Source organism: Erigeron canadensis, chromosome 1 (genome assembly GCF_010389155.1).
Source record: "Erigeron canadensis isolate Cc75 chromosome 1, C_canadensis_v1, whole genome shotgun sequence".
Classification (NCBI taxonomy): domain Eukaryota; kingdom Viridiplantae; phylum Streptophyta; class Magnoliopsida; order Asterales; family Asteraceae; genus Erigeron; species Erigeron canadensis.
Window position 1 is genome coordinate 25,825,454 of NC_057761.1, and position 27,410 is coordinate 25,852,863.

A 27,410-nucleotide genomic window follows, 5' to 3' on the forward strand; every position below is an offset into this window, starting at 1 on the left:
TCTTGAAGAACTGGAAAAGCTTGAACTGGTTCTGATGTTGTTGTGGCACGTACATCAGATCCAATTACCAATTTTTCAGGTAGGTTAAAACTGATAGAAGGATAAAATGAGGTGTCACTGAAATTCTTCCTTTCCTTAACTGGTTCCAAGACTTGATGTCTGGAAACATTTACTGGTGTATTAACTGATTGATGAACCTGATCAGATACACCAAAATCAACTGGGACAACTGAAGATAAATCAAGGGTTGGTCTTTTGTTGATAGCTTCATTTGATTCATCGAATGTGACATGAATTGTCTCATGTACCTTTTGGAGTCTATAATTATAAACTCTATAGGCTTTTCTAATATCTGAATACCCCACAAAGACACCTTCGTCAGCTTTTGCATCAAATTTTCCCAACTGACTGGAATCGTTTAAAATGTAAACTGGACAACCAAATACATGGAAGTATCCAATATTTGGTTTACGATTCCTGAGGACTTCATAGGCAATCTTTCTGTGTCTTTTGACATAGACTGGCCGGTTTTAGGTGTGACAAGCAGTTGCCACAGCTTCAGCCCAAAAACAGGTGGGAAGACCTTATTCAGATAACATACTTCTGGCAGCTTCAATCAATGTGCGATTCTTCCTTTCAACCACACCATTTTGTTCTGGAGAACGAGCTGACGAAAAGTTTTGAGAAACGCCAGTGTCAGTGCAAAATGTCTCCAATTCTTTATTCATGAATTCTGTACCATTATCACTTCGCAACTGACACACTTTCTTGGTATACTTGAGTTCAATTCGCTTGATGAGAGAGATAATTTCACCAGGTGCATCACTCTTTGATCTGATAAATACCACCCAACAAAATCTGGTGTATTCATCGACCACAACTAAAGTGTATCTCTTACCAGCTTTAGTTTGAACATTCACTGGACCAAAGAGATCCATATGAAGCATGTGAAGAGGTTCAGTGATACTGAAATTTTGCCTGGTCTTGAAACTGGCTCTTTTCTTTTTGCCCATTTCACACCTTGGACATGGCTTCTCCTTTTTAAAGGAGAACAAAGGTATCCCATCAACCAGTTGTTTCCTTGACAACTTGTTGATATTTTTGAAATTAAGATGGGATAGCCGTTTATGCCACAACCAGTTGGTGTTCTCATCAGCCTTGACATAGAAACAATGCTCTTTTGGAGCCGGATCCATGTCCATGAAGTACACATTTCCTTTTCTTGGTGCAATCATAACTACCTTCCAATCCTTGTTAAAAACAGTGCCTTGAGCAATGTCGAACAGCACCCTATATCCATCATCACAAAGTTGACTGACACTTATCAGGTTATATTTCAAACCATTGACAAATGCAACTCTTATGAACTGGATCTGCCCATTGTCAACAACACCATATCCTTCAGTTTTCCCACTTCCATCATTACCAAATGTCACTGCTGGTCCATTGCAGACAGTGAACTCTTCCAGCAGGGGCTTACATCCGGTCATAGTCCGGCCAGCTGCACTGTCCAGATACCAAATATTCTTCTTTCGATCGCCCTGCACACCCAAGTAAGTGATTAGTTGCTTTTGTGAACCCATCTTTTCTTGATGGGTCCACTGGACTTCTTCTGTGAAGTCCCAGGTGCTTGACTGGGTGTAGAACTGGATGAAGAAACTGGAGGGTTCTCTCCAGTTTTTGGAGTAAAGATAATTGGTTTGAGTGGAACATTAACCTCCTTTTTCTTTTCGATGTTTGCTCCTTTCGAGCAGATTGTTTTATCTTTTGTTTACGAGGAGGAGTTTTGACATTTTGTTTTTCAACTGAAGAAGATGCATCTCCTTCCAAATTTTTAATTCTGGCAGTACAACTTTGTACCTGCCTTGACAAATTTTGGAGTTGATTCTCCATTTTTAACAAAATGCTTTTATCATCAGGCTGCTGGTCTATGGACTTGGGCTCAGTGGGGGTTGAGGACTCATTTGACTTATGAGACAAAGGATTGTCACTAGATTCCTTTTTAACTGGAGCTTTAGCCTTCTTGGCTCCAGTTTTGACCTCAACAGAGTTGGTCTTAGTGGATTCAGATTTGACAGTGTCAGAGGAATCATAAGGAGTTTCAACTCTAACAGATTCTGGCAATTGGTGAATTTTGGGTAAAACAGCTGCCATCTGAAGATCACCAGATTTCCAGGCAGTTTTTTAAGCATCAATGGTTTTAGAAAAAGCGTCATAATTTTTACCAGATGCTTGTACCCATGAATTGATAACCATGTGTTCCTTTTCAAGATCAAATTTCAGTTTTTGGTTATCTCTTTCCAATGCCTCATTTTTCAAATCTGATTCTTTAAGAGCCAACTGGACACTTTGCAAATCATTTATTTGACTTTTCATGTTTTTTAATTCAACCAAAACTGTTTCTAAGTATCTTTCACAGTCAGTTCTCATGGTTTCAACAAATAACAAGTCATCATTCAATGATTCAGCAATATCCAGTTTCAATTCTGAATCAATTTCGACATCATAATCCCTTACCTTCTTTAAAATGATGTCAACCCATCTTCCTGACACAACATCATCTTTCACCACTGGTTGTTGACTTTCCAATGCCATGAAACACACATCTCTAATCTCTTCTTCATCATCAGATGAATCATCAGAGAGTTCCCATTTCCCTTCAGTTTGAGCCATCATGCACTTGTTCTTTTCTTTCTCGTTATCTTGTTCAAGTGACATGAGAGCAATCTGGGCCTTAAGTTTCTTGTATTTGGCCTTATAATCATCAGTTTTAACAAAATTTGGGACAATAGGACCAGTTTGGTTGTTCATCTGACTAGATCTGCATTCCTTCATGAAATGGCCTTTCTTACCACATTTGTAGCAGGTAAGATTAGCCTTATCCATAGAAATTGAACTGGAAGCATTATTGGACCCATTAAATCGATTAGATTTATGCTTAAACCTATTAAAGGTTTTAGCAATCATGGCTACCAGATCATCATCGTCAGTTTCCTTACAACCATCACTGAGATTAGTGGTCAGGCCAGAGTTCAGAAAGTTGTTTAACGTTTCCTTCATAGAATGTGACTGGACATTCTCAGTAGACATTAAAGCAGCACAAGGTTGCCCAGAAAAGTTGGCAGCCTTGGAACTCTGAGCATGGTTTAAAGCATCTTGCTCAGCTAGTAATCTTGCAGCATCGTTATCTTCAGTGAATCTGAAGGCTCCATAAAGGGAAGCAAGAGTATGGCTATGCAAGGTCTTTCCTTGTCTTAAGACAAGAACCATGTGTGCCCATTTGGATGGCAAAACATCACAGAATTTTTCAAGAAGAATATCCTTATCCTTCTCCACTCCCAAGCCTCTAAGTTGATTAATTAGGCCAGTAAATCTGGTATAAGTGCCAGTCAAACTTTCATTGGGAAGAGCAAAGAAGGATTCATACTTCTTGTTAAGAGCAACCTTTCTAGTGACAATGGTGTCATTTCCTCCTTCAAACTGGAGAACTAATTCATCCCACATAGATTTTGCACTTGGAAATAGCACAAGGGTAGGAATTAGTTCCTCAGGTATAGCAGAAAGAATCATGTTTTTTAGTTTGGTATCAAGATCAACCAATCTGCGATCCTCATCTGACCAATGTTCCTCAGATTTTTCCCTGGTGCCTCTTCTCCCAGTAGGGTCGAGAAGAGGGCTAACACCACTGGACATGGGTATATATGGTCCATCCTTAAGAATTTTCAACATATACCTCTCTATCCCACCAAAATGCAAGAGCATTCTAGCCTTCCATGTACCAAATGTCTCGCCATTCCCGTCGAATTTGGGAACAGGAGAGTTGGAATAATGTACATGAACGTGATTAGCTCCAGGAGTTGGAGGAGGAGGTGGAGGGTTAGTATTTAAAGGAGTAGCAATACTAGGATTAGATTCATTTGGACCAGAACCATTCTCACCTTCAGCAGCCATTGAAGCAGACCTAGGTTATAGAATTGAAACAATTCAACCTGCCTGCTCTGATACCACTTGTAAGTCCCAACTATTACTAGATGGGTGCTGAAGACACCTCTATGTCGATGGTGAGTGAACTTTGCAACACGATCAATTAATCTGGATATGACCAGTTTAGATTGATTGTGTACCAGGTTAACTTGAGTTAATGTATAAAGGTGACAGAATATGTAAATTAATATATTGCAATAATATAAATGACAAGTATGTAAACTGGTGAGACCATATGTAATTTTCAAGTGTATTTTATTTATTTATTGTTTAAATAAAATACAAGATTGTTGCGGAACCAAGATAATACATGAATGTAAATATCCTAACAACCCATGAATTACAATTGATCTAAACTTGGAAATTCTCCTAAACAATCAAAACACTTAGAGTTGTGAAATGTTCCTTTTTGCGATTGAGAGAATACTGCACAAGTTCACCAATATTGCAAAATATATGTATTTGCAAAGTTGCTGAAAATGCTTGTGCAAGGACCTCTATTTATAGTCGAAGATTGAGCATGGGGATCTCAACTTCGATGTACAAATAGGGTTGACAGCACACAAAAGTATTGTTTAAATAATCCTTTGTGTGTGTTAAATAAAGTAAGACAAAAGGTTACTTTATTCAACCACTCTACATCTTTGCACCTTTATCCAAAGAAAATATCATTGCCCGGTTAAAGGGATGTAGAGTAAAAGGTCCTCCTCGTAATCAGTGTAAAGCTTTGTAAGAGCATTTATACTGGAGGATTCTCCAGTTGATTGATCTGGTAGATTATCAACTGGGCTTCGCTGCCATTGCCAATCTCTGTCTTCCATTTGTTGTCTTTGACTTCAACTGGAAGGTCTTCAGATTCCAGTCATCTGATCTCAACTGGAGGAAGTCATCAGTTGCTAAACCTGTACAATGCAACTGGACTTCTAATATTTCAGACAATTCCGCATGCTCTCCAGATGTCGCTGGAGAGCTCCAGTTTAGCTTAAACTGGTCCTAACAGACTATCTACATGTTCTTAATTGGGCGACCTAAAATGAGTTAAGAGGTGAGATCCTTGACCCGTGGCATAAGATGGGACAAAACATGTTTACAAAACACTTAATACCCCTTTACAGTGTTGTTGTAAGTCCCATAATTCTAGGAGTTGCATGAATGAAATTATCGATTCTCGATTACCTTTTGAATACCGTCATTTTTAGCTGATCAACTGATGAAATGATTGTATGTCAAGTTGGATCCTAGCCTTAGTGAAAGTAATTTGGTAGATGAATTTAACAAGGGTAATTTACATTTCTTCAGGATTATTATCGAAAATATCGATAATTGAACTTGTGTCTGGTTTGTAGATGGCAACAACCAATCCTACTCAAAACATATATCAATCAGCGTTTAGATCAATGCTGAAAAGGGAAAAGCTTTCTGGACCAAACTTCAACGATTGGTATCGTCAGCTAAGGATCGTTTTAAGAGCTGAAAGTAAATACCAAGTCCTTGAAGAGCAGAGACCTGTTGCTCCCGGTGCCAATGCTTCTAATGAAGAATTGGCGGATTATGCCGCTGCATATGATAGACATAATGAGGTTGCTTGTCTGATGTTGGGAAGCATGAATGCTGACCTTCAAAAGAAATTTGAGCATTCATTTCCATATGATATGCTCACTCAACTCAAGTCTATGTTTGAGAAACAAGCTGGAGTGGAGTTGTTTGACCTCATTGATCAACTTCATGACTTGTGATACGAGCAGGGAACACCGGTCAGCCCTCATATCCTTAAGATGAAAGGATAATTTGAGCAATTGTAAAGGTTGAATTATGCTTATGCGCATCCTATTACAATTGGCATGATTCTCAAGTCTTTATCTAAGGACTTTGAAGAATTTGTGCGCAATTATACTATGCATAACATGAATAAAACTATTACTGAACTTCATGCCATGGCAAATGAGTATGAAAAGAAGCTTCCAAAGAAATCTGTTACACCCCAAGTTCTCATGATCAAGGGGGAAAGGTCTAAAAAGGGAAACAACCAAAGGGAAAGGGCAAGGCTGAAGGTAAAGGAAAGCAAGTTGCTGCTTCTTCTAAACCTAAGAAGACCCCTTCGACGAAAAAGGAACATCATGCTAAGAACCTACCTTGTTATCATTGTAATGAAGTGGGTCATTGGAAGCGGAATTGTTCAAAGTATCATGCTGAGCTGAAGAAGAAGCGGACTGATTCGACCAGTACTTCAGGTATCTTCGCTATTGAATTATATTCATTTTCTAAGCGGAATTCATGGGTTTACGACACTGGTGTGGTACTCATATCTGTAATTCTTTACAGGGGCTTAGAAGGGGAAAGAAACTGAAGCCGAGATCTTTACAACTGTTCGTGGGAAATGGCCTACCAGCAGCTATAGAAGAAATTGGCGATTATCATTTGGTTTTACCTAGTGGTTTAGTAATTGTTTTGAACAATTGTCATTATGCACCTTCTATTACTAGAGGTGTTATTATAGTTTCTTTGTTGAAAAACAACGAATTCATTAATGTTTTTAATGATATTGGTATTTCAGTTTCTCGAAATAATGTTCATTATTTTGATGCTATTGCTTGTGATGGTATTTATGAAATTGATATACGTGGTTGTGATTCAAAGGATAATTCAATGTATAATGTTAGCAAACAAGTCAAGCCCAATTTGGATTCAACTTATCTTTGGCATTGTCGACTTGCTCATGTTGGCAAGAAACGCATTGAAAAACTTCAAAGGAACGGTGTCTTACAAACAAATGATGAATCATTTGAAAAATGCGTATCTTGTGTTTCTGGCAAAATGACAAGGAAACCTTTTCCAAATAAACCGGAAAGGACTAAAGAGCTACTTGGACTATACATTCGGATGTATGTGGTCCATTTAGACATATGTCAAGGAGAGGTGCTAGCTATTTCGTCACTTTTACGGTTGATTTCAGTCGTTATGGTTATGTTTATTTGATTAAGCATAAACATGAAGTTTTTGAAACATTCAAGGAATTTAAAAGTGAAATGGAGAATCAACTCAATAAAACCATCAAGATTCTTCGTTCGGATCGAGGTGGTGTATACTTAAGCCAAGAGTTTAAAGATTATCTTAAATCTTGTGGAATAGTTCAACAGCTTACTCCTCCATATACTCCTCAACATAATGGTGTTTCGGAGAGGAGGAATCGAACCTGATGGAAATGGTTCAATCGATGATGAATCATACGACTCTTCCTTTTTCGTTTTTGGATTATGCCCTAGAGACTGTTGTTCGCATTCTCAATATGGTTTCAACCAAGAAGGTTGACAAGACACCGTATGAATTGTGGCATGGAAGTGTTTCAAAATTGTCTTACTTAAAGGTCTGGGGATGTGATGCACTCGTGAAACAAGATACGCCTGACAAACTTGAATCCAGATCTTTGTAGGATACCCAAAGGAAACAATGGGTTACTACTTCTACTTTCCTACGGAAAACACTGTCAAGGTACATCGATATGCTGAGTTTTTTGAACAGAAACTCATATCTCAAGAAGACATTGGGAGGATTGTTGAACTTGATGAGAATCAAGAAGATGTGTCAACTTCTGAAAATACTAGCAATCTTCAACTTGGGGGAGGGGGGGGGGAATGTTCAAAGAGATGAATCTCTAAGTGAACTACAAGTTGAAGATGAAGTGATTCCACTTCGTAGGTCCTTAAGGACAATACGTGCTCGTGAAAGATTAAATCTTATGATTGAATCTGAAGAACATGTAGTGGGAGATTTGAATGAACCTCCTAATTTCAATGTTGCATTATCAGATCCGGAATCTAACAAATGGCTTGAAGCTGTGAATGTGGAAATGAAATCTGTTTGGGGTAGAAATTCCACTACTAGGATCCTGAGTATATTTTACAGTTTAAGTCCTTTTATAATAACTTCGTAATGCTGTATGAAATTAGACGATCCTTGATCATGTATTGGTAAATGTAGTCCTTAAATCAATGTTATCCAGATATATAAGGATCTTGATATCTTCAAGACCTGTGATCAAACTAACGAATATACGTCTAGTATCTTAGATTTTATTTGCAGGAATTAGGTCAAAGACGCGTCTTATGTTAAAAAAGTGCTACAACGGCTAGTCTACCACTTCGTCCACAAGAATCGGGATTGAAAATAGAATTACTTGAAGAAGAATAAGTTCTCAACGGTCATGCAAGTCAAGTCAGCGAAGAAGAGTAATTCAAGGAAGATCCCGGATATTTCGGAAATACTGTTCAACGTCTAGCTCTATAAATAGAAGGAAGATTGATCTGCACAAGGGACGAACATTCTCATCTACACTCACACCTTTACAACACTTATTCAGCAATCATCAACAACAACACTTTAGTTTATTAGCATTTCATTGTTCATTCAATTATTCATTTCATTGTAATCGATCATACATAAACAAATATCATAATAAAAGAATAACTGGAGGGTCGATTGCATCCTCCCGGGGTTTTTTACCTAAGATCACTTAATTGGATCAAGGGTTTTTCCTCGTCAACAAAATTACGGTGTCTTTACTTTTATTTGCAATTTCATTAAGCTTTTACGTTATTTTATTCTATTTTACATTATCTTCAACTGTTTTCTTATTTACTCAAAGTATTTCGATCTCAAAGATCTTCTCAAACTCGTTTTTAGTATAAACTCTTAGTTTATTTATTTTTGATAAGAAAACTTTCCTTTTTATTTGAAGATCCTTGAACACCAAACCCCACTTACAAATCTTCGGTTGATTATTAATCCAAAATCCTTTCTAAAATTATCTTAAGTAACTTTTGACCGAAACAATTTGGCGCCCACCGTGGGGCAAAAAGGTGTTTACGCCAGAAAAAGAATTCAGCATCATTAAACATTTATATTTTTACATCGTCCTTAAAAAGCATTTTTTCTATATTTTCATCAAAAATCGTTGTCCAAAAATATGTCTAACTTATCTCAAAGTTCTTTTTCTTTTGATTCGATGTACGATTGTCCTTATGTAAAAGAAAGCTTAAGAAATCCTCCTGAGAATGCAAGATACCTAGCTGACCAAACTTTGAAGGGAAATACTGAAGGGCACCATCTGTAGATCCTTATTTAGCCATGATATGGAAAAGGTATTTTGATCGAATTGATGAAGCGATTTCTAGAATGGAAATCAAAAAGCAGATCCAAGAATCACATGAACCAGTAGCAAATTAAGCAGCAAAACCAACACCCAAGAAGGAATCATTGTTGAAGGTCAAGAAGACTATCTTGAAGATTAAGCCACTTAACAAAATCCAGAGAGATTCAGGTATGAATAACGAAGGTAAGAACTTTAAAAAGTATTTACAATTTTATGATTATCATTTTACCACTGATTTGTCTGGCCTTATAACCATAATGAAAGGTCTGGGGGACAAGGTTAACTGGCCAAAAGCAATACCTAGAAAATTTCATACTGAAAGACATAAATGGTGTATTTTTCATGGAGTTTTTGGTTATGAAACTGAAAAGTGTGCGGCATTTAATTATGAAATATGGAGATTAACACAAAAAGGCTTATTAGATGAGATACTTCCTAACAAAAATTGGAAACTTAACAGAGAATGAATTCTAAGTAGGTACACCACAATACTAACTTGGGGTAATGAGTCATGACTAGCCATTAAGGCTGGCATGAATCATTAGCATGTGTTTTTGTTTGGATAATTACTTACAGGATCCTAGCTAATGAAGATCATGAGTTGCTACCCAAGGTACAAGTCAAGACAACTCCTTACGAAGTTAGAATTCCATAGTTAGGTTACAGTGGGTTGAACATTTCAATCCTGGGTTGAAGGGTACACCTTCCCAAACGCTGAGGTTTAACAGTACACCTCGTTTCTCCCGGGTCACACATTAAAAAGCTCCTAATTGTGGGAAGAACCTCACAATTAGGACTTGAACATAGGGTTGTTGACTTTTCAGTCAGCGCAAACGGGTTCGTGATCTCTACGATCATACAAACAAGAATAGGGATACTATCTCTATTAGAGGAGTCAATGGTTAATAAAGGACAAATGGTTAAGTTGCATCGTTGTTATTTTTTGTGATTAATGTTTTTTCACAGAAAATATAGAAGAAGTCAACCGAAAAAAAGATCCCAGTAAGCATAATTATCAAGGAAAGGTATGATTTACATTAATAGATGAGTGATTACAATGGGGATTAAGGAATAGGCTTCCTATTACAATGATTACGGGAAGGGGGTTTAACATTAATTCCTAATCTATTTTCTTCGAGCGCTTCATTCTCACCAAAAACATGAGGATATTTGATTTTTAACCACCCCAAAAAGTTTTTCAAATTTCTAACCTCTTCCTTAGTATCCTTAAGCTCTTCTTTCAAATTTGCCATTTCTCTTAGAGTTTTATTTCTGGTATCCATAACTGAGTTGAGAAGTCTATTTGCATTATTAATTGTTTCGTCTTTGTAAGAGATCTCTGCTTCATAGGAATTAGATAATTTTTCGATAATCTGCAAAAGTAAAATGAAAATTTTTAGAAAAATGAGAGAAAATCAAAATATATGATTAAGAAAAAGTACTTACTAAAATAGATTGATTCCTAAGTCTTTTTTGAATTTTACGTCTTGAAGATGATTCATTTTCCATGGAATAGTTGTAGATGTTAATAGAAAAAGAAAAGATGATTTTAATATGTTTTTTAGGCATAAAGTTGTGTGTGTCAAACTTGGTAATCTTAGATATATATAGATCCAACCGGAAAGATCAGTTGATGCATTAAATGCTAAATATCAAATCGAAGCATAAGTAAAAACATTAATACATCGGGAAAAAGATAACATCGATTAGATATTTCTTGGAAGGTATATCATAAACGCAGGTTCATAAAAGCAAAGATATGAAAATTCAAAGTATCTTGACTTATGGAAGACTAGCATTTTCGGCAAGGAATAAACAAAGGTACATTATTTAAAATAATTGCAAAGATTTTTTATGTTGGTCTAATTTACTAGCAAACGCCTCTTTAGCAAACGATTCTTCTAACTTAGATAATGTGCTACTCCACTTGTTAACATCCCAATTAGGATTTCCAAAGCCTATAGTATTCGCCTCTACTGCCATTGATAACTTAACTTCTAGGACTTGAATGTCTGTATTTGTGTGAAATGCCCTTAGTAATGCTTCGTGTTCTGCATAATGTCATGCTATATTTTCATGTAGTTTAGATCTAGCCTTAGATGTCTCAGCAATCGCCTTGTCTAAAGCTTCTTTTCGTAGGATAGATACTTTACTTAGACGAGCAATGGTTAGGTTCTTTTCTTTCATTCGATGTTCATAGCAATCAATCAATTGTTTTAACCTCTAAAATGAAAATAGGATTTATTAGAATATAAAGAAAAATTCATAAATAGATGTATAACACGAGATATGCTTACCTAAATTGTTTATGAAAATTTTCATCATTTTTGGGATTTGAAGATTTAGATTTGATAATAGGAGTGTCAATAGGTTTAGAATGATTCATGATTAATAATAAATGAATAATAGCGAAAGAATAAGGGATATAAATAGGCTGAGATCCCGAAATTATCTTAACCATATTTCAAAATAATTCCTAAATTACTGGGGACAGTTGGATAGAAATCATAAAAATAAAAATAACAACAAAAATAATAATAACGAAATAAAGAAAGATCAAATATCAACAGAGATTCGTTAAAAACATAAGAAACTTACAAAATAAAGATCGAAAAGAAAAATAAAACATAGATTAAGAACTAAAAGAACTAATATCCATTTCTTTGGTTGATCTCTTGATGGAGTCTTTTAAACTTTGAAACCATTGTTTCGAGGATTAGGACATTTCCTTTGGCTTTTTTTAGTTCTCGTTGAACCTCGGCCAATTCCTCATAGGATGTTACTAGTTTTTCCTTTAAATTCAGGATGTCTTCTCCCCAACGCTCGATGGTCTTCAGAGTCAACCCATGAAGTACATCGTGAATTTCAGCAGAGAGTGTCATACAAGCCCCTAGATCTCTGAATAATTTATCTTGTTTTTCTCCAAGTTCTTTCGATTGTCTTTCAAGTTCTTCAAAAACCTACATACAAAATGATGAAATTAAGAAACAGATAATAATAACTTGAATCTCAAAGATAAGTAAAAATCCCTACAGAGGAAGGGATTGACATAATGATGAGAAGAGAAGGATTATTTCTATGAAATAGGTAAATTGCTTTTCTGAGATGAGAAAATGAGTTAGGAATAGAAGGGTATAAATAGGGGGTGATAGTAATTTATTGCCGGGTAGTTAGGGATTAACTCCGAACAGTCGTGACCCTTCACGATAAATCAAAATGATGCTTCTCAAAAATAAAAATTAAAGCGCAATTGCTCACACGAAAATAATAAATGAAATAGTCTCCTCACATTTCGTGATAACAAACATAACATAATACAAATCAAATATCAGTCATAGGAACAATACAAATCGAACAAAATTAACATTATTCATACAAAACCAAATGACTTAACGAAAAGTAATAACTTCATTTAATTAAAATCACATCTTCGTCATCCTCTGAAGACTCTTTCTTTCCTGAAGCTTTTCTCTTGAGTCTCGTTGATTTTTTAGGCACGACTGGTGAAATATCATTGGTAACCTCCTTAATAACCAAGTTAGCCAAGGTTTTTTCCCCACGTTTTGATATTCCAACCTTCTGGTTCACAACCCATCTCCTTAGCAATTTTTGCCATTTCAATTATGTCCTTGAGAGTAACAATAAATGCACTAAGAATGGCATCTTCTTTATGAATTCTAAACTTATCCTCTTGTTCCTTCTTAAATTCCCTAAGTTCATAATTCAATTTAGCAATCTTAGTGTTTAAACCTTCAACCTCAGCGAAAAGGTCATTATTTTTTGCCCTATCAACCTTGACTACTTCTTTCTGAACTTCAACATCTAGTTCCCACTCATTTAAAGACCTCCCAAAACTAAGAATCAAATGCTCGATAGCCTAAAAACAATAAATTGACATTTTAAAAGAATACGATAAAATAATTTTGACTAAAAAATTAATGAGAAATAATTTATACCGTAGAAATATCTTTAACAGAGCTCCTAAAAGTAACATTTTCTGGTAATCTGGAAACCAGTTCGGTGAACGTGGCGGTAGCTGGAATCTCCATTAGTTTGAGAAGTTTTCTAATCTTCACAGAACGCTTCTTTCTCTTTTTCTCAACCTTTTTGTCCATTTCTGAAGTTATCAAGAACAAAAACCTAAGAATAAAGAGATCAGATCTAATTATAGAATCGATAAATTTGATGGTTCTTCGATCAAGTTTTTAATGACTTTCTAGTCAGATCGTTCCTGCGTTTCGGATATGAAGTTTCATTCGAAGCTTTAGACAAAGGTGCTATTGAGATATTGGGCCAATTACAATCTGACAAGTGGCACCTGTATATGATTGCCACGTATGTTTTCTCACATACAATGAACATTTTTACAAGTTGTTTACATACAATACACATAATTTTAGTTTTTTCCTACTATAGACATTTGGTCAAAGATAGTTACATTTCAGGAAACTAATCCCTAAAACAAAATATATACGTTGATGAAAGATTATTATGATGCACATAGAGGTGAACAAAAACCGGTTTCTACCCAACCCGACCCGAAACCGAACCCGAACCGGTTTTTCGGTCAACGGAACCAAAACTAGGTTTGACCCAACCCGACCCGGTTTGAAACCGGTTTGAGGTCAAACTTTGACCGGTTATTGACCGGGTTTGACTCGGTTTTTTTGACCAAAAACCGAACCCGACCCGAACTCAACCCGGTTTCTAACCGAAAATAAACCCGAAACCCAAACCGGTTTGTAACCGCCGGGTTGGGTCAAACCCGAACCGGTTTGGGTCAAACCCAGTTGTTGACCAGTTTTGGGTTCGGTTTTGTTTTCAGGTTCGGGTTCCAACCCGGTTTTTTTTTACACCGCTAGATGCACAATGATTTATAGTTAATAAAAGTTGATTGTTTTATATATTTTACTTTATTAGTTCATAACCTATGTTTATGTTTGTTTTATACTTTGACATTTTAGGATAGTTTAATGCTGTAAGTTGAGAAGGGGATGGAAAAAAAAAATGCTAAATGAAGAATTATAGATATACTAGCGAATGTTTTTATGAAAAAAGGCTTGTAATCGACGAATTCTTTGATTTGAAAAGCTCCATCGACCCACTCCCTTCAGCCTAATTGGCACACAGTTGATAAAACTTCACATTTCGTTACAATGATAACTTACATGGTAATTTACTAACGGAGCTTATAATGGGACTACCAGTTCATACTTCATAATCAGAAGCGATGTGTAGTAGTGTGGTTTTTTTACTTAAATACCGAAGCACGTGTGTGCAAATAATCCACTGAAACATGCAAAACCAAATGAACATTAAGATGATGAAGCACATAATGAAGCAGGCTACTCTATTCTTCTTATTAAAAGTCATGAAAGAGCAAGATAGCATCATCAAGAATCATAAGGGACGATTCGAGAACCTTCCATTTGTCTCCAACCCGCTTGCGTTTTTGCATCACCTCATCTCCTACCGTTTTCCCTTTAAGCACCCGAAGAATCTGAAAAATGTATTAGCACATTTAAGGCATATATCATAGATAAAGATTCAAGGTGTGACATTTCAACTAATTTATACATAAAGCCTTCTAAATAACTATACTATACTTTTTTGGGCAATTAGCATTGTAATAATATGTCTTTTTTGAATCATATCAGAAGATTATTTATCTATAAAATTGACAAAAAAAAAATACATTAGTGTTTTCAAAATAAAAAATAAAAAAACTGAAACCATTTTGACATTACCCAGCCCACCCATTTTACCATCACTAATGAAGGAAATCACAAGGAGAAACTAAATTGGCAAGAGTATTCATACGTCTTTCGCTTGTTCAAGCTCATGAACAAGGCGGAGTTTTAGATTGAGAGCAGCATGATACATGTCATCTAAAACTTGTTCCCAAAGAGAACGTTTATTTAACTTCCATAACAAAATTTCTGACTTCTGAGCAGCATCATTTCCAAGTCTCTGAAAAAAAAAATCATACGTATCAATAAACATATTGTCATAACCGCCCTATCAGGATAAAGATGACACCCGACAGTCAAAAAACTTACACAAGTCCAAACCAAGCATTTGAGTATAAATTTTTAATGCTTACAAGTTACAACCTCTTAAATTTGTTCTGTTTTGCAACAACAATTACTTATTATCTATTAACCTAATTTTGTAATTAGGTAAGTTATAATGCATTAAACTTTTATAAGAAAAATAAAATAGACAATATAGATGTTTGGGGCTAACCAAATCCGACTTAACCTGGGAAGCAGGTCAAATAGGCCTGGAATAATTCTGGAACACCCCGAAAAGTATAAATAAAAATTCATAAGCCAGTACCTCCATGTGCAAGAAATCATCTTTCCATAGCTGAAAAAGAATCTTCAGTGCATCTTTCTTTTCAACGAATGTAGTGTTGGATATCTACCAAAAGGCAAAACAACATATATGATTAAAACATACAAGGATTGGTGCATAAATCCAAAAATGCATATAATTAATGAACTTCTGTTCTTGTCTGGGGTTCGACAATTTTAGACAGAAAAATATATTATGTTATATTTGAGGGAGTTATGTGTAACTTTATAATCTATATATAGTCCTTGTAATCTTTCATTATCATAGACAATAATCAATACAATTACAAGTTTAATATGGTACCAGAGCCGCTCCAACATAAACCCTAAGTGCCGCTCCCACCTAAACCCTAGCTGCCACTCTTCAGTTTTTTCCCCCCTCATAAATCTGTTTCAATGGCTCTTGCTGCTTTCAATGGCTCTTGCTGCTTTCACCATAGCCGATAAAACAAATCACAATTCCCATAAGTTTGGCTTTCAACTTAGCCCTACAAATTATGGATTTTGGAAAACAATGATCCAACCTTTTCTTATCACCAATGGTCTTATTGGTTATATCGATGGAACAATTGTTTGTCCATCACAAACTGTTACATCCTCTTCATCATCAAACAAAGAATCTGCAACACCACCAATCTCTCAACCAAACCCTGACTATTCTGCGTGGATTGCTAATGACGCCCATGTCCGCATGCTCCTGATTTCCACAATCTCTGAATCCTCTTTTAACCAAGTACATGGTGACACCTCTCGTGAACTATGGCTTTCACTGGAGCGTGCTTACGCACCACATACGGCTTCACAAGAATATATTCTCAAGACCCAACTGCTCAAACTTGAGATGAAACCAGAAGAAACAACCGCCTATCTTACACGAGCACAAGAGTACCCGGATGCTTTAGCAAACATTGGTGAGCCTATGAAAGAAAAATATATTGTTATGTTAATTATTGCAGGTCTCCGGGAAGAGTACAATCCTCTGAAGTCGACCCTGATTGGAAGACACCCTCCTGTTGCTCTTTTAGAACTCTCTAGTTTGCTTGCTGATAACCAATATCTAACCAAAAAGACCGATTCAACTGTTCTTGCTGCCCAAGCCTTCACGACTACAACAGTTCCTGATTCAACAAAGGCACTCACGCCGGAAACCATAAAATCACTTCAACAACTGATGACACAATTGGGCTTTACAATTGGGCTTTACTGTTCAGCCTGCACAACAACAAAATCAGGCTTTCTATACCACTCATGGACAACCAGGTCGTGGTCGGGGCTCCTACAATCGTCGCGGTCGTGGAAACTACAACAACAACCAATCTTATGAGAACCGAAATAATGGTGGAAACTACAACAACCAATCCTATCGGAGAACCGAAACAATGGATCTGCTACAGGTATCGATCCTAGATTTGCATGGGCATCTAATCAAAATACGGTCTATGGTTCTTGCAATAGGTGTGGCATTGGACATGTTCCATTGGAGTGTCCCAAGCGTGATCAAGCAACAGTTCGCACTTTAAGACAGGCTCCACAAGCAAACTTTGCTGACTATCACTCACAATCAGCATCATCTTGGCTGCCCGACACCAGTGCAAACAGTCACGCGGGGCCTGATCTTAATGGTTTTGACAACTTTGAACCTTATCATGGTAAGGACACACTTCTTGTTGGTATTGGTAATGGTAACAGTTTACCTATTCTTCATATTGCTTCTAAATCCATTCATTCACCAACAAAATCTCTTTCCATCAGCAAAATTCTTCATGTTCCTCAACTAAAACGGAATCTTCTTTCTGTACAACGTTTTTGTCAAGAAAATAATGTTTTCTTTGAGTTTCACTCTAACTTTTTTTGTTTGAAGGATACGGCTACCCGTACTATCCTCCTCATGGGTCCAAGTAATGATGGTCTCTACTCTTTCTGCTTGCCAAAGATTCATCCAATTTCCAACGTTGCTTTTTCTACTGCTCGAGCTTCTCCAACAACTTGGCATCAAAGACTTGGACATCCACATCAACAACTTTTACAGTCTATCATTTCACTAAATAGTCTATCATTTCACTAAATAATCTTCCTGTTACAAGAACTTCTGTTTTTCATTTTTGTAATTCATGTCCTATGGGAAAATCTTCAAAACTACATTTGTCTTCTTCCAATTACAAGAGTACACATGTCTTGGATTTGGTTTTTTGTGATGTCTGGGGACCCGCACAGTTACTTCTTTTTGTGGTCATCATTATTTTTTACTTTGTGTTGATCATTATACTAGATACATGTGGATTTTTCAACTCAAACATAAATCTGATGCATTTAGTACATTTAAACAATTTCATGCAATGGTCGAACGACAATATCAAACACAACTGAAGTCTGTTCAATCAAACTGGGGGAGAACTTCGGAATTTGTCCTCCTCCTTCAAAACTCTTGGGGATCATACATCGCTTATCCATTCATACAAGTGAACAAAATGGATTTGTTGAGCGACGACATGGTCATGTAGTGAAAACTGGCCTCACTCTTTTGGCTCAATCTGGTGTTCCAATGCGATTTTGGAACTTTGCCTTTGAGATTGCTACTTATCTAATAAATTGCATGCCCTCTCGCACCTCATTCAACATTTCTCCGTTTAAACATCTTTTTAAACGAAAACCTGAGCTATCTTTTCTACGTGTCTTTGGGTGCCAATGTTTTCCTCATCTTCGTCCATATAATCAACACAAAATGGATTTTCGCTCTATCCCATGTATCTTTTTAGGGTACAGTTCCTCTCATCACGGTCATCAATGTCTTGATCCTATCTCCAATCGTATTTACACTGCCCGACATGTACGATTTAATGAAGCCTATTTTCCTCTACTCAAAACTTCAGCATCTACCCCACCTTCCCCTCCTCCCCATGTTGATCCATATTACTCATCTTATCCTTCTCCTGGCCCAACCGTCGAACCACCTAATTCACTCGCATCAATGACCCAAAATACAATTAATACAACTCAACCACCGTCACCCGACTTACAAATCTTGCCCACGGACTTACAACCACCTGACCAGACCATACCCTCTTCTTCTTCGGCCCAACAACCATCCAACAACCGGACGGACATATAAAACCGTACAAAGTCCGGTTGGTCGTCAAAGGTTTTAACCAACAACCGGGGATTGATTATCATGAGATATTTAACCCCGTGGTTAAAGCAACAACTGTTCATGTGGTTCTGTCACTTGCTGTTACTAGACAATGGCCTCTTCGTCAGCTTGATGTTCATAATGCCTTTTTACATGGTGACCTTTAGGAAACAGTTTATTTACGTCAATCACAAGGTTTTATTGATCCAACAAAACCAAATCATCTTTGTTTGCTTCATAAGTCTTTATATGGCCTCAAGCAAGCTCCACGGGCCTGTCGTCTTTCAGGGTTTTGCTACAACTTGGTTTTCACGGGTCTAAAACAGATCCCTCATTATTTTTAAACTCACAGAATGGTAATTTATTATACATGCTTGTTTATGTGGATGACATCATCTTAACCGGCAACAATCCAAGGTTCATTGACCACATCATTCAACGGCTCAGTACTACATTTGCAATCCAAGGCATGGGTCAACTCTCATATTTTCTAGGTATTGAGGTGATTCCACGTGGTACTAATTTGATTTTATCTCAGAAAAATATGTCTCTGGACTTCTTAAAGCTGGTCTTTCCCAATCTAAAATGGTTGACTCACCTATGGTAATCAATTCTCAACTAGCTCTTGGTGATAGTCCGCCATTTGCTGATCCAGTGAAATATAGGCAAACAGTTGGGGCTTTACAGTATCTCACTCTCTCCTGACCAGATATTACCTTTGCCCTTAAAAGAATTCTTCGATATCTTCAGGGCACATCTCACTTCGGGCTGCTAATTCAACAAAAATCAGCTGCTGTTCTTCATGCCTACACTGATGCTGCTAGCAAGTCTCTCACCGCCTTTCCTAATGCAGATTGGGTTGGCTCCCTTGATGACCGTCGATCCACGGGGGGATTTGCCATCTATCTTGGTTCCAATCTCATTTCATGGTGTGCTCGTAAACAACGTACTGTCTTTAGGTCATCTACTGAGTCAGAATATAAAGCTTCGGTAGACACAGTTCACAATTGCTGAGATAACATGGCTTGAGGCGCTTCTTAAGGAACTTCACGTTTCTATGACATATGTTCTTGTTTTGTGGTGTGACAATCTTGGTGCCACCTATCTTTCATCAAATCCAGTCTTTCATGCTCGAACGAAACATGTGGAGATTGACTTTCATTTTGTCAGGGAAAAGGTAGCTCAAAAGAAACTCTCCGTCCAATTTATCAAGACTGATGATCAAATTGCAGATGTATTCACAAAGCCTCTACCTACATCGAGATTTCTTCTTCTTCGATCCAAGCTACAGGTCACTCCACGGCCTTAGCTTGAGGGGGGATTTTAGACAGAAAAATATATTATGTTATATTTGAGGGAGTTATGTGTAACTTTATAATCTATATATAGTCCTTGTAATCGTTCATTATCATAGACAATAATCAATACAATTACAAGTTTAATAGACAATGATGGAAAACTCAAAAGGCTTTTATAACTGCAAATTAATGTGTTTGGCAGACTCTTTAATAGCGCTATATGGTGGACTCCGTATGCAAATGGGCATATTCAGTTCCAACTTCCAAGGCTCAAGTAAATATATTTATCCTATACATGATTTTAGATGTAGCCTAAAAGATGGCAGTAGAATCTCACAGTGATGCTTTTTTTTGGGGACAAAATAACATTCTGTAGCTACATCATGTATCAGCGTATCACGAGATGGTGATATCATACTGCATTCCGCTATAGAAAACTTACAGGGATTGGTAAAATTTACAAGAGTTTTCTGTATATAATGAGCCTTATATACATAAGATTACATGTTTCCTAGTTTCAGAACGAGATGACATTACTGGTTCATGCATGCACTCATTTAGATGGTTTAGAATAATAACATTCTTATAGGGACATGCCACATAAACTCTAAGGGGGTGCCTGGTTAGTATTGGGGAATGGGAAAGGGTAAGGGTAAGAGAATATAATGGAATACTTTATACACTATATTATCATTATATTCTTTGGTGCTTGGTTACCTGCAATCAATTTTCTCTCTCTTTCTAATATCACTGCCCACCAAAATCAACTTGTTTCTTCTTTAATCATATATCACATCATATATATAAATAATACTAATACTATACTCCAAATCTTTGAGAATTGAGAAGTATACTCCGATCGATATCATATTATATATATCTTTGAGAAGTATACTCCGATCCACTATTCTTTGGGTGTTACAATCTTCAATACTTTAACTACCATCACCCACCGGAATTTATTTCCGGCCACCATCACAATATTTTCTTCGGCCATATTTACTGAAATTATGGATATATAAAGATATATAAATCATGCACAAACCCATGTTTACTGATATCATGGATCCTTTGTGACGCGAATGATGAGTTGCGATGGTGTTGAACGGCTAAGTGGTGGACTGGTGGCGGCCAGAAGTGGGTTTCGGGTAGTTGTCGTGTTTGTTCAGTAGATCGGTGGTGGTTTCTCTTTTCCGAAGGAGGATGGGTGGTGGGGGTGTTGGCGATGACCCAAGGAGGATGAGTGGTGGCGGCAGTCGGAGGTGATGTTGGGTGGTAATGGTGGATCCTAGTCTGGGCAGAGAAGAGAAGAGAGGCTGAAGAAAAAAATTTGTGAGCAATCAATACCATACCCCCCCCCCCCCCCCCAAATTTATTGGGTAATGCTTCATTACCCATTTTTAAGCAGTGAATACCTTTGCATACCACAACCACGCATGTTTATTGATTACCTTTCCCATTCCTTACCCTCAAAAACCCCCAACCAGGCACCTCCTAAGTAAGTTTATTTTTCCTTATTTTCTGAAGCATTTAGCTACTCTAAGAGACAAAACAACATTGAGCTACTATTAAGTTCTTATTTCTTAAAGAAGAAAAGAATCATTTAGCCTGACAGATAAGGAGTCTTGCAAAAATCTGATGACGAAAAAAGGATAGACTTGATCAAAAAGATACCATTACCTTATCTGTATCATATAGCCTTTCACGTTCTAATAGTAACCTGAATATCCTATAAGCCTCCCTTCCATATTTTTTCAGCACAATGGATTCAACCTGCAGAGCAAAAAATGTGTCAGAATTCAAACTTCACAAATTTCCTTCCCATAATATATTGAAGAGAATGGACCTCCTGGGCTTGAGCCTGATCAATGATTTTCTTCAAGTCTGTGGAACATAGTAATAACGAGTTAATGCAATCCTTGATTCCTTAAAAAAAGATACCCTAGTGGCCACTCTGGGCTCGCAAAGCAGGGATTAGTTTGCCACAAAGCAAGTAGGACACCCAAGGTTACCAAAAAAAAAAAAATACTCATAAGTTGGACTTAACACTCCAAGAAAAAAGTGCTTGAACATATATAAGACGAGCTTAAGGTTGTGCTTCGAGTTGTTTATCTCAGATGGGTCAATTCAAAACTATTAGTAAAAAGGGGCTTTAGTCGCACGAAGTCCAATTGTAAATTTGTAATGCATGCAACCTCCTAAATTGCTTAATTCAATGATTTAGATTATTATTATTAATATATTGTCCAGCATTCATAATTAACACTTAAATTATTTAGATGTACTTAACAGTGGACAAAAAAATGTGTGCAAGTCACCCCAGTCTAGCCAGGCCAATTTGGACCCGTAAATTCATAAATGAATGATCCCTTTCAACCTTGACCCCGTTATAAATTAGACAAGTACCAATGCTGTAAGTTTCGTCTATCCCGATTGTAGGGAGTTCACAGCCCAATTGGACAAGAGAAGCTCTAACACGCTCTAGTGTCAAACTCCGACCTTCTTCACTCTTCATTGCTTCTTCAAAGACGGTTTCCAAGGGAAGAGGAACTGAAAATCACAAGTCACACATTAGCAAACATTTAAAAGAAAAAAAAAATTAAATAAATGAGCAAACAGTAGAAGAGGTCAACCCTAACCTGTTTTTTCCATTTTGACTTTAGTTTCTTCTTTTCTACCTGCCTCAAATATTGCACTAAGAACAATGCCAGCTACACTATCTAGACGTGTTGTCACGTGGGAAACACAAGCCTGTGGAGAACACACATAAGCCTAGATGTATATAATAAAATTTAGAACGAATTGCATTTTTGGTCCCTGTGTTATCACACATTTTGCAAGTTTGATACAAAAATGTGAAAAGTCGCGAAACGCATCCCTGTCATATCACACCTGTTGCAATTTTGGTCCAAAAGTAACGTGCCGTTAGAACTCAGCCGTTAATGCCCCCATGTGCTTGTCACATGGGGGATAGTTTCGTCGATTTATTGCTCATAGGACCATTTCTACACAAAAAAAAAATAAAAGGAAAAAAAAAACAACAAAAACTAATTTTATATATATCTCCTTCTGCTCATATTCATCCTTCACTCTTATTCATAATAAAAATCAATATAAACAGATTTTCTATATGTACATGCTTCTCTCTTATTCATCATCATCATCAACATCAACAAAAAAATGCAATTAAAACATATATGTTTATGTATCTATATATACATCATCGTCATCATCAACATCAATATAAACAGATTTTCTTCACCCCAAATCCAAACCTTATGAGATTTCTTCAATCCCATTAACACCTATATATATATATACACTATACATAATTACATATATATATATATAAACACATACAATTATTTTTATGCATAATAGTTAATTCAAATTCCTGCATATACATACATATACTTATTCTATTTGAATTCTTACTAGCCACCACCATCACCGCTGCTGGCGATGGCCTATTCATTTTCCGGCGAGAGATACAACGTAAACCCTACACTTTGATTATGTGATCCCTGTTGTTAGGGATTCGATTCCAGATTTGGGGATTTCCAAATTAGGGTTTCAAGTAAAGATTTGGGGGTTTTGAGATAGACTTCAAATTCTGATCAAGATCTTCAATATTAGGATTTATATTGCTCCAAATACGATTAAATAAACAGGAAACATAGTAGTGGTGGCGGTGTCTTTTTTCCGGCAAGATCTGCAACAAAAATCATGGTGGCGGTGGTATAGTTTGTAAAGTTGTATGGTTTTTCTTTATGAGATTTAGAAAGTTGTTTGTAATATATATTATACTATGAAAATATATATATATATATATAAAAATATCTATATATAGACCAGATATAGATATACTATAAATTGACATGATGATAATGAGGATGATGATGATAGATTCGGTAGAAAAAATAAGATGAAAAAATGGATGAGATAAGATTGTTAATATTGATGTTGATGATGATAATGAGGATGATGATGATAGATTCGGTAGAAAAAATAAGGTGAAAAAATGGATGAGATAAGATAGTTAATATAGATTGACATGATGATAAATATATATATATATATTTAAAATTAGTTTTTGTTTTTTTTTTCTTTTATTTTCTTTTTGCAGAAATGGTCCTATGAGCAATGGACGAAACTACCCCCCATGTGACAAGCACGTGGGGGCATTAACGGCTGAATTCTAACGGCACGTTACTTTTGGACCAAAGTTGCAACAGGTGTGATATCACAGGGATACGTTTCGTGACTTTTCACATTTTTGTATCAAACTTGCAAAAGGTGTGATAACACAGGGACCAAAAATGCAATTCGTTCTAAAATTTACCATACATTAATCGGTTCCATAAAAATGCAAGAATACAACCTTATGACGAAGACGTCGCATAAATTCCTCAAAATTGACACGCCAAAGTATTTCTTTGTTTTGATTTGTAGCCCAAACTTCTGCTTCAGGTTGCTTGCGCTGTAAAATACAATGCGTCAATGGAGGATGCTGTCAAAATCTTTAGAATAACATTACACAAATAAGCAAATAAATAAGGGAACATAGAAAAATAAAGGTGCAATTGGACCTTTTCTCCAACAATTCCTGTAGTAGGACATTTGTTGCTATCATCATCATCATCAGCGGCACCATTTCCACATGCATCTACTTCGACTAAAAATCTTAATGATTCCATAGGAGCCGCAGCTGCTAATGCACGTGCCTCAACGGTCAGTGGTCCATCACCCATCTGAGAAAACCATATTTACTTACACGTCTGAGATAATTCAGAAAGAAATGTAAAAGGGGTATGGTTCGACATATTATATATTCCTATTTAACCCGAGTACACCTTTTGTAACTAAAAGGGAATCAGACAACTTGCATTTATCTAAGGGGAAATAAATATAAAGAAAAAATTAGCTCATAACAGCTGGAGAAAGAGTTGTTACCCTAGATCTAGCGGTTCTTTTCTTAGGAGCATCTTCCTCTGGTGGTAGAAATGGTTCATGAGCAGGGCATCTTTCGATATAGCGAGCATGAGCAAGTTTATTGAAGTTTTCATGTAACACAATAGCAGCAGTGCTATTCTCTGCAAATTAAAAGATATCTTTAAGTATGTGTGTTAGACTACCACTGGAAATCTAGAGAAAAGAAAGGGGAAAAAAAGATGATGAGAAGGCTAACCTTCACTTGTCGCATTAGCCTTATGCTTATCCTTATACCTATCCGTAATCAGTTTCAAAGATAAACTTCCATGTTGAAGTAATCCTTCAATAATCTCCATGCACTGTTGGAAACAAACAAGTTAACATTGTCAATCAGAGAATGCTAAGAAAATAATTCAAAGAAGCAAACTTACCAACTTACCTCTTTTCCGAATTCATCCAACACAATAGCTAAAAACTTGGGGAACCTCATATGGTGGATGATGTTGTCATGCAGTGCCATATACTGAGTCACAATCTTCGGTGCTTCCCCAAATCCACCTGCACATACATATTTAGTCAATCAATTTACTGCCATTATTATGGAATATGGATCATCCTTTTTGGTTGTCAGAGGAGGCACGATTCTCATAATTATCATTATTGATTATACAATAATAGCTCCAACTATCATTCCATTGCTAAAGTTAACAACAGTTATCGACTCTATGTTTGGGTAGATTAAACTCTATATTGTTCAGAAACTTGAGGTTAGGATACAGGAAACTAGTGTGGAAGCCAAAGCATATAGACATATCATTGAATTTATCAGCCAATAATTACAAATTAAAGCATCACAAACAGACCTTAGACTAGGTCACCGCCTCGTCAACTTTCCTGTCAACTATTTCAGAAAGTGACTTACCTATATGATTTAACTTCACAAGACAGGATTATGATATGGAATAAAAACCCTAATATGAAGTGTCCACTTTGTAAAGAGTGTAATAATAACAGTGTCAATAGTGTGTGGTAGGAAGACTTTGTTTTGGTGTTGCTGTGTATCACATATGGAAGGAAAGGAATAGTAGATTGTTTAAGGGTGAAAGTAGATGCGAGAAAGCTGTGATTGATTGCATTAGTGATTCTGTCCAATAAAGGCCCATGGGACTGAAAGTGAAAAGGACTGCACAAGTAAAAAAGGTGTACAAGAATCGGGAGATCGAGCCTAATTTTGTTGATGATGTGAAAATTCTGTAAGTATGTGCTTTATCTTCTAGTTTGCATAGCTGATTAGAAAACAGGTTTTGGATATATTGGTTAAATGTTTGTCTTCTGTTTCCTTATGGGAGTAATTGGGAGTGTCCAATTTACTACCTTTATGAATATAAATAACCGGTTATCTATAATATATACTTCACCTTTTGCGGAAAAAATAAAAACAATTCAACTTCCCCAAAGAGTTTCTTTTCCTAAAAATCAAGCTCCACTAGAAATTGAACCCCGATATACTACCCAAATGTCCACATCTCCAAAACCAACCAGACTACATTCCGCAGGCAGTGATCATAAAGTTCTAGTCTAAACTACCACAAACATCATTATTATTCTAAAACAATCGTAAATTTCCAACCGGATTTCTTCCTACCAAATACTCATATATGAAAATATATCAACAAATAAAGCGGAAACCCACATACTTTAATAAAGTAAAAAATGGAAACAAAAAAAGAACCTGAGACTTGAAGATTGAAGGCTTGAACACAATTATGTTGAATTAAAACAAGCAATGCATTTTTAACAGTCACATCCTTCATCTCCGTATATTTTCTCACTTGTGCTAATGATAATGTCCCTTTACGCAGCAAACATTCACATACTTTCTGCAATTCATAAATATTTATATATATTATATATACATTTTATTGATTGATATTTGGTTTTTGATATAAAAGAAAAGGGGAGGTTTTGATATGATAGACTTACAGAGACAATATCACCGAAGTAAGTAGAGATGAGATGTACGGCAAGTTCGATCCCATGAGGTGACGTCATCTCCTCTCCGACCAACTGCTACTCTAATTGGGCAGGCAGGCAGGCAGGAAGGAAGGACGGAAGAAGATGAAAGCAGCAGGGCAAAACCACGAATAAAAACACACAACAATCCAGACAAAACAAGTTATTAATAGTTTGTTAGGTCGAATGAAAAATAATCATATATATGGTCTATTGGCTTGAAGTTTAGGTTATTTGTTTAACCTAATTAAAGGGTCACGGGTTCGACCCAGATATGCTCTCTTTTTAGAGGTTTTATCTTTGCTCATTGTGATTATATTTTTGGGATAATTTCATATTTACCCAAAAAAACACACCTTAATATCATATTTACCTAACTTTTACTAATAATTTCATATTTACCCAATTTTAATTCACATTCTATCAAATCTACCCAAATCACAAATTATTTTATGTTTAAAACTATATATGATTTTATACTATCCATTAATAACATAATCACTAATATACCCTTATATAAGTGGAAAAAGAAAACACTCCCGCCAAATTGT

The 27,410-nt window shown here is 36.3% G+C and overlaps 1 protein-coding gene across 1 annotated transcript; it reads right to left on the reverse strand.

Moving 5' to 3' along the window:
* Positions 1-14,176: 14,176 nt before the first annotated feature.
* LOC122604668 (DNA-directed RNA polymerase III subunit RPC3) lies at positions 14,177-27,008 on the reverse strand. The gene is made up of 14 exons (XM_043777541.1): positions 26,830-27,008; positions 26,579-26,726; positions 25,286-25,404; positions 25,103-25,205; positions 24,868-25,007; positions 24,504-24,665; positions 24,296-24,394; positions 22,554-22,665; positions 22,321-22,464; positions 21,761-21,798; positions 21,595-21,687; positions 15,473-15,556; positions 14,954-15,103; positions 14,177-14,633 (listed from the first exon to the last, which is right to left on the reverse strand). The coding sequence occupies exons 1-14, from the start codon at positions 26,896-26,898 to the stop codon at positions 14,496-14,498; spliced, it is 1,599 nt and encodes a 532-aa protein (XP_043633476.1). The 5' UTR covers positions 26,899-27,008; the 3' UTR covers positions 14,177-14,495.
* Between the last annotated feature and the right edge of the window lie 402 nt (positions 27,009-27,410).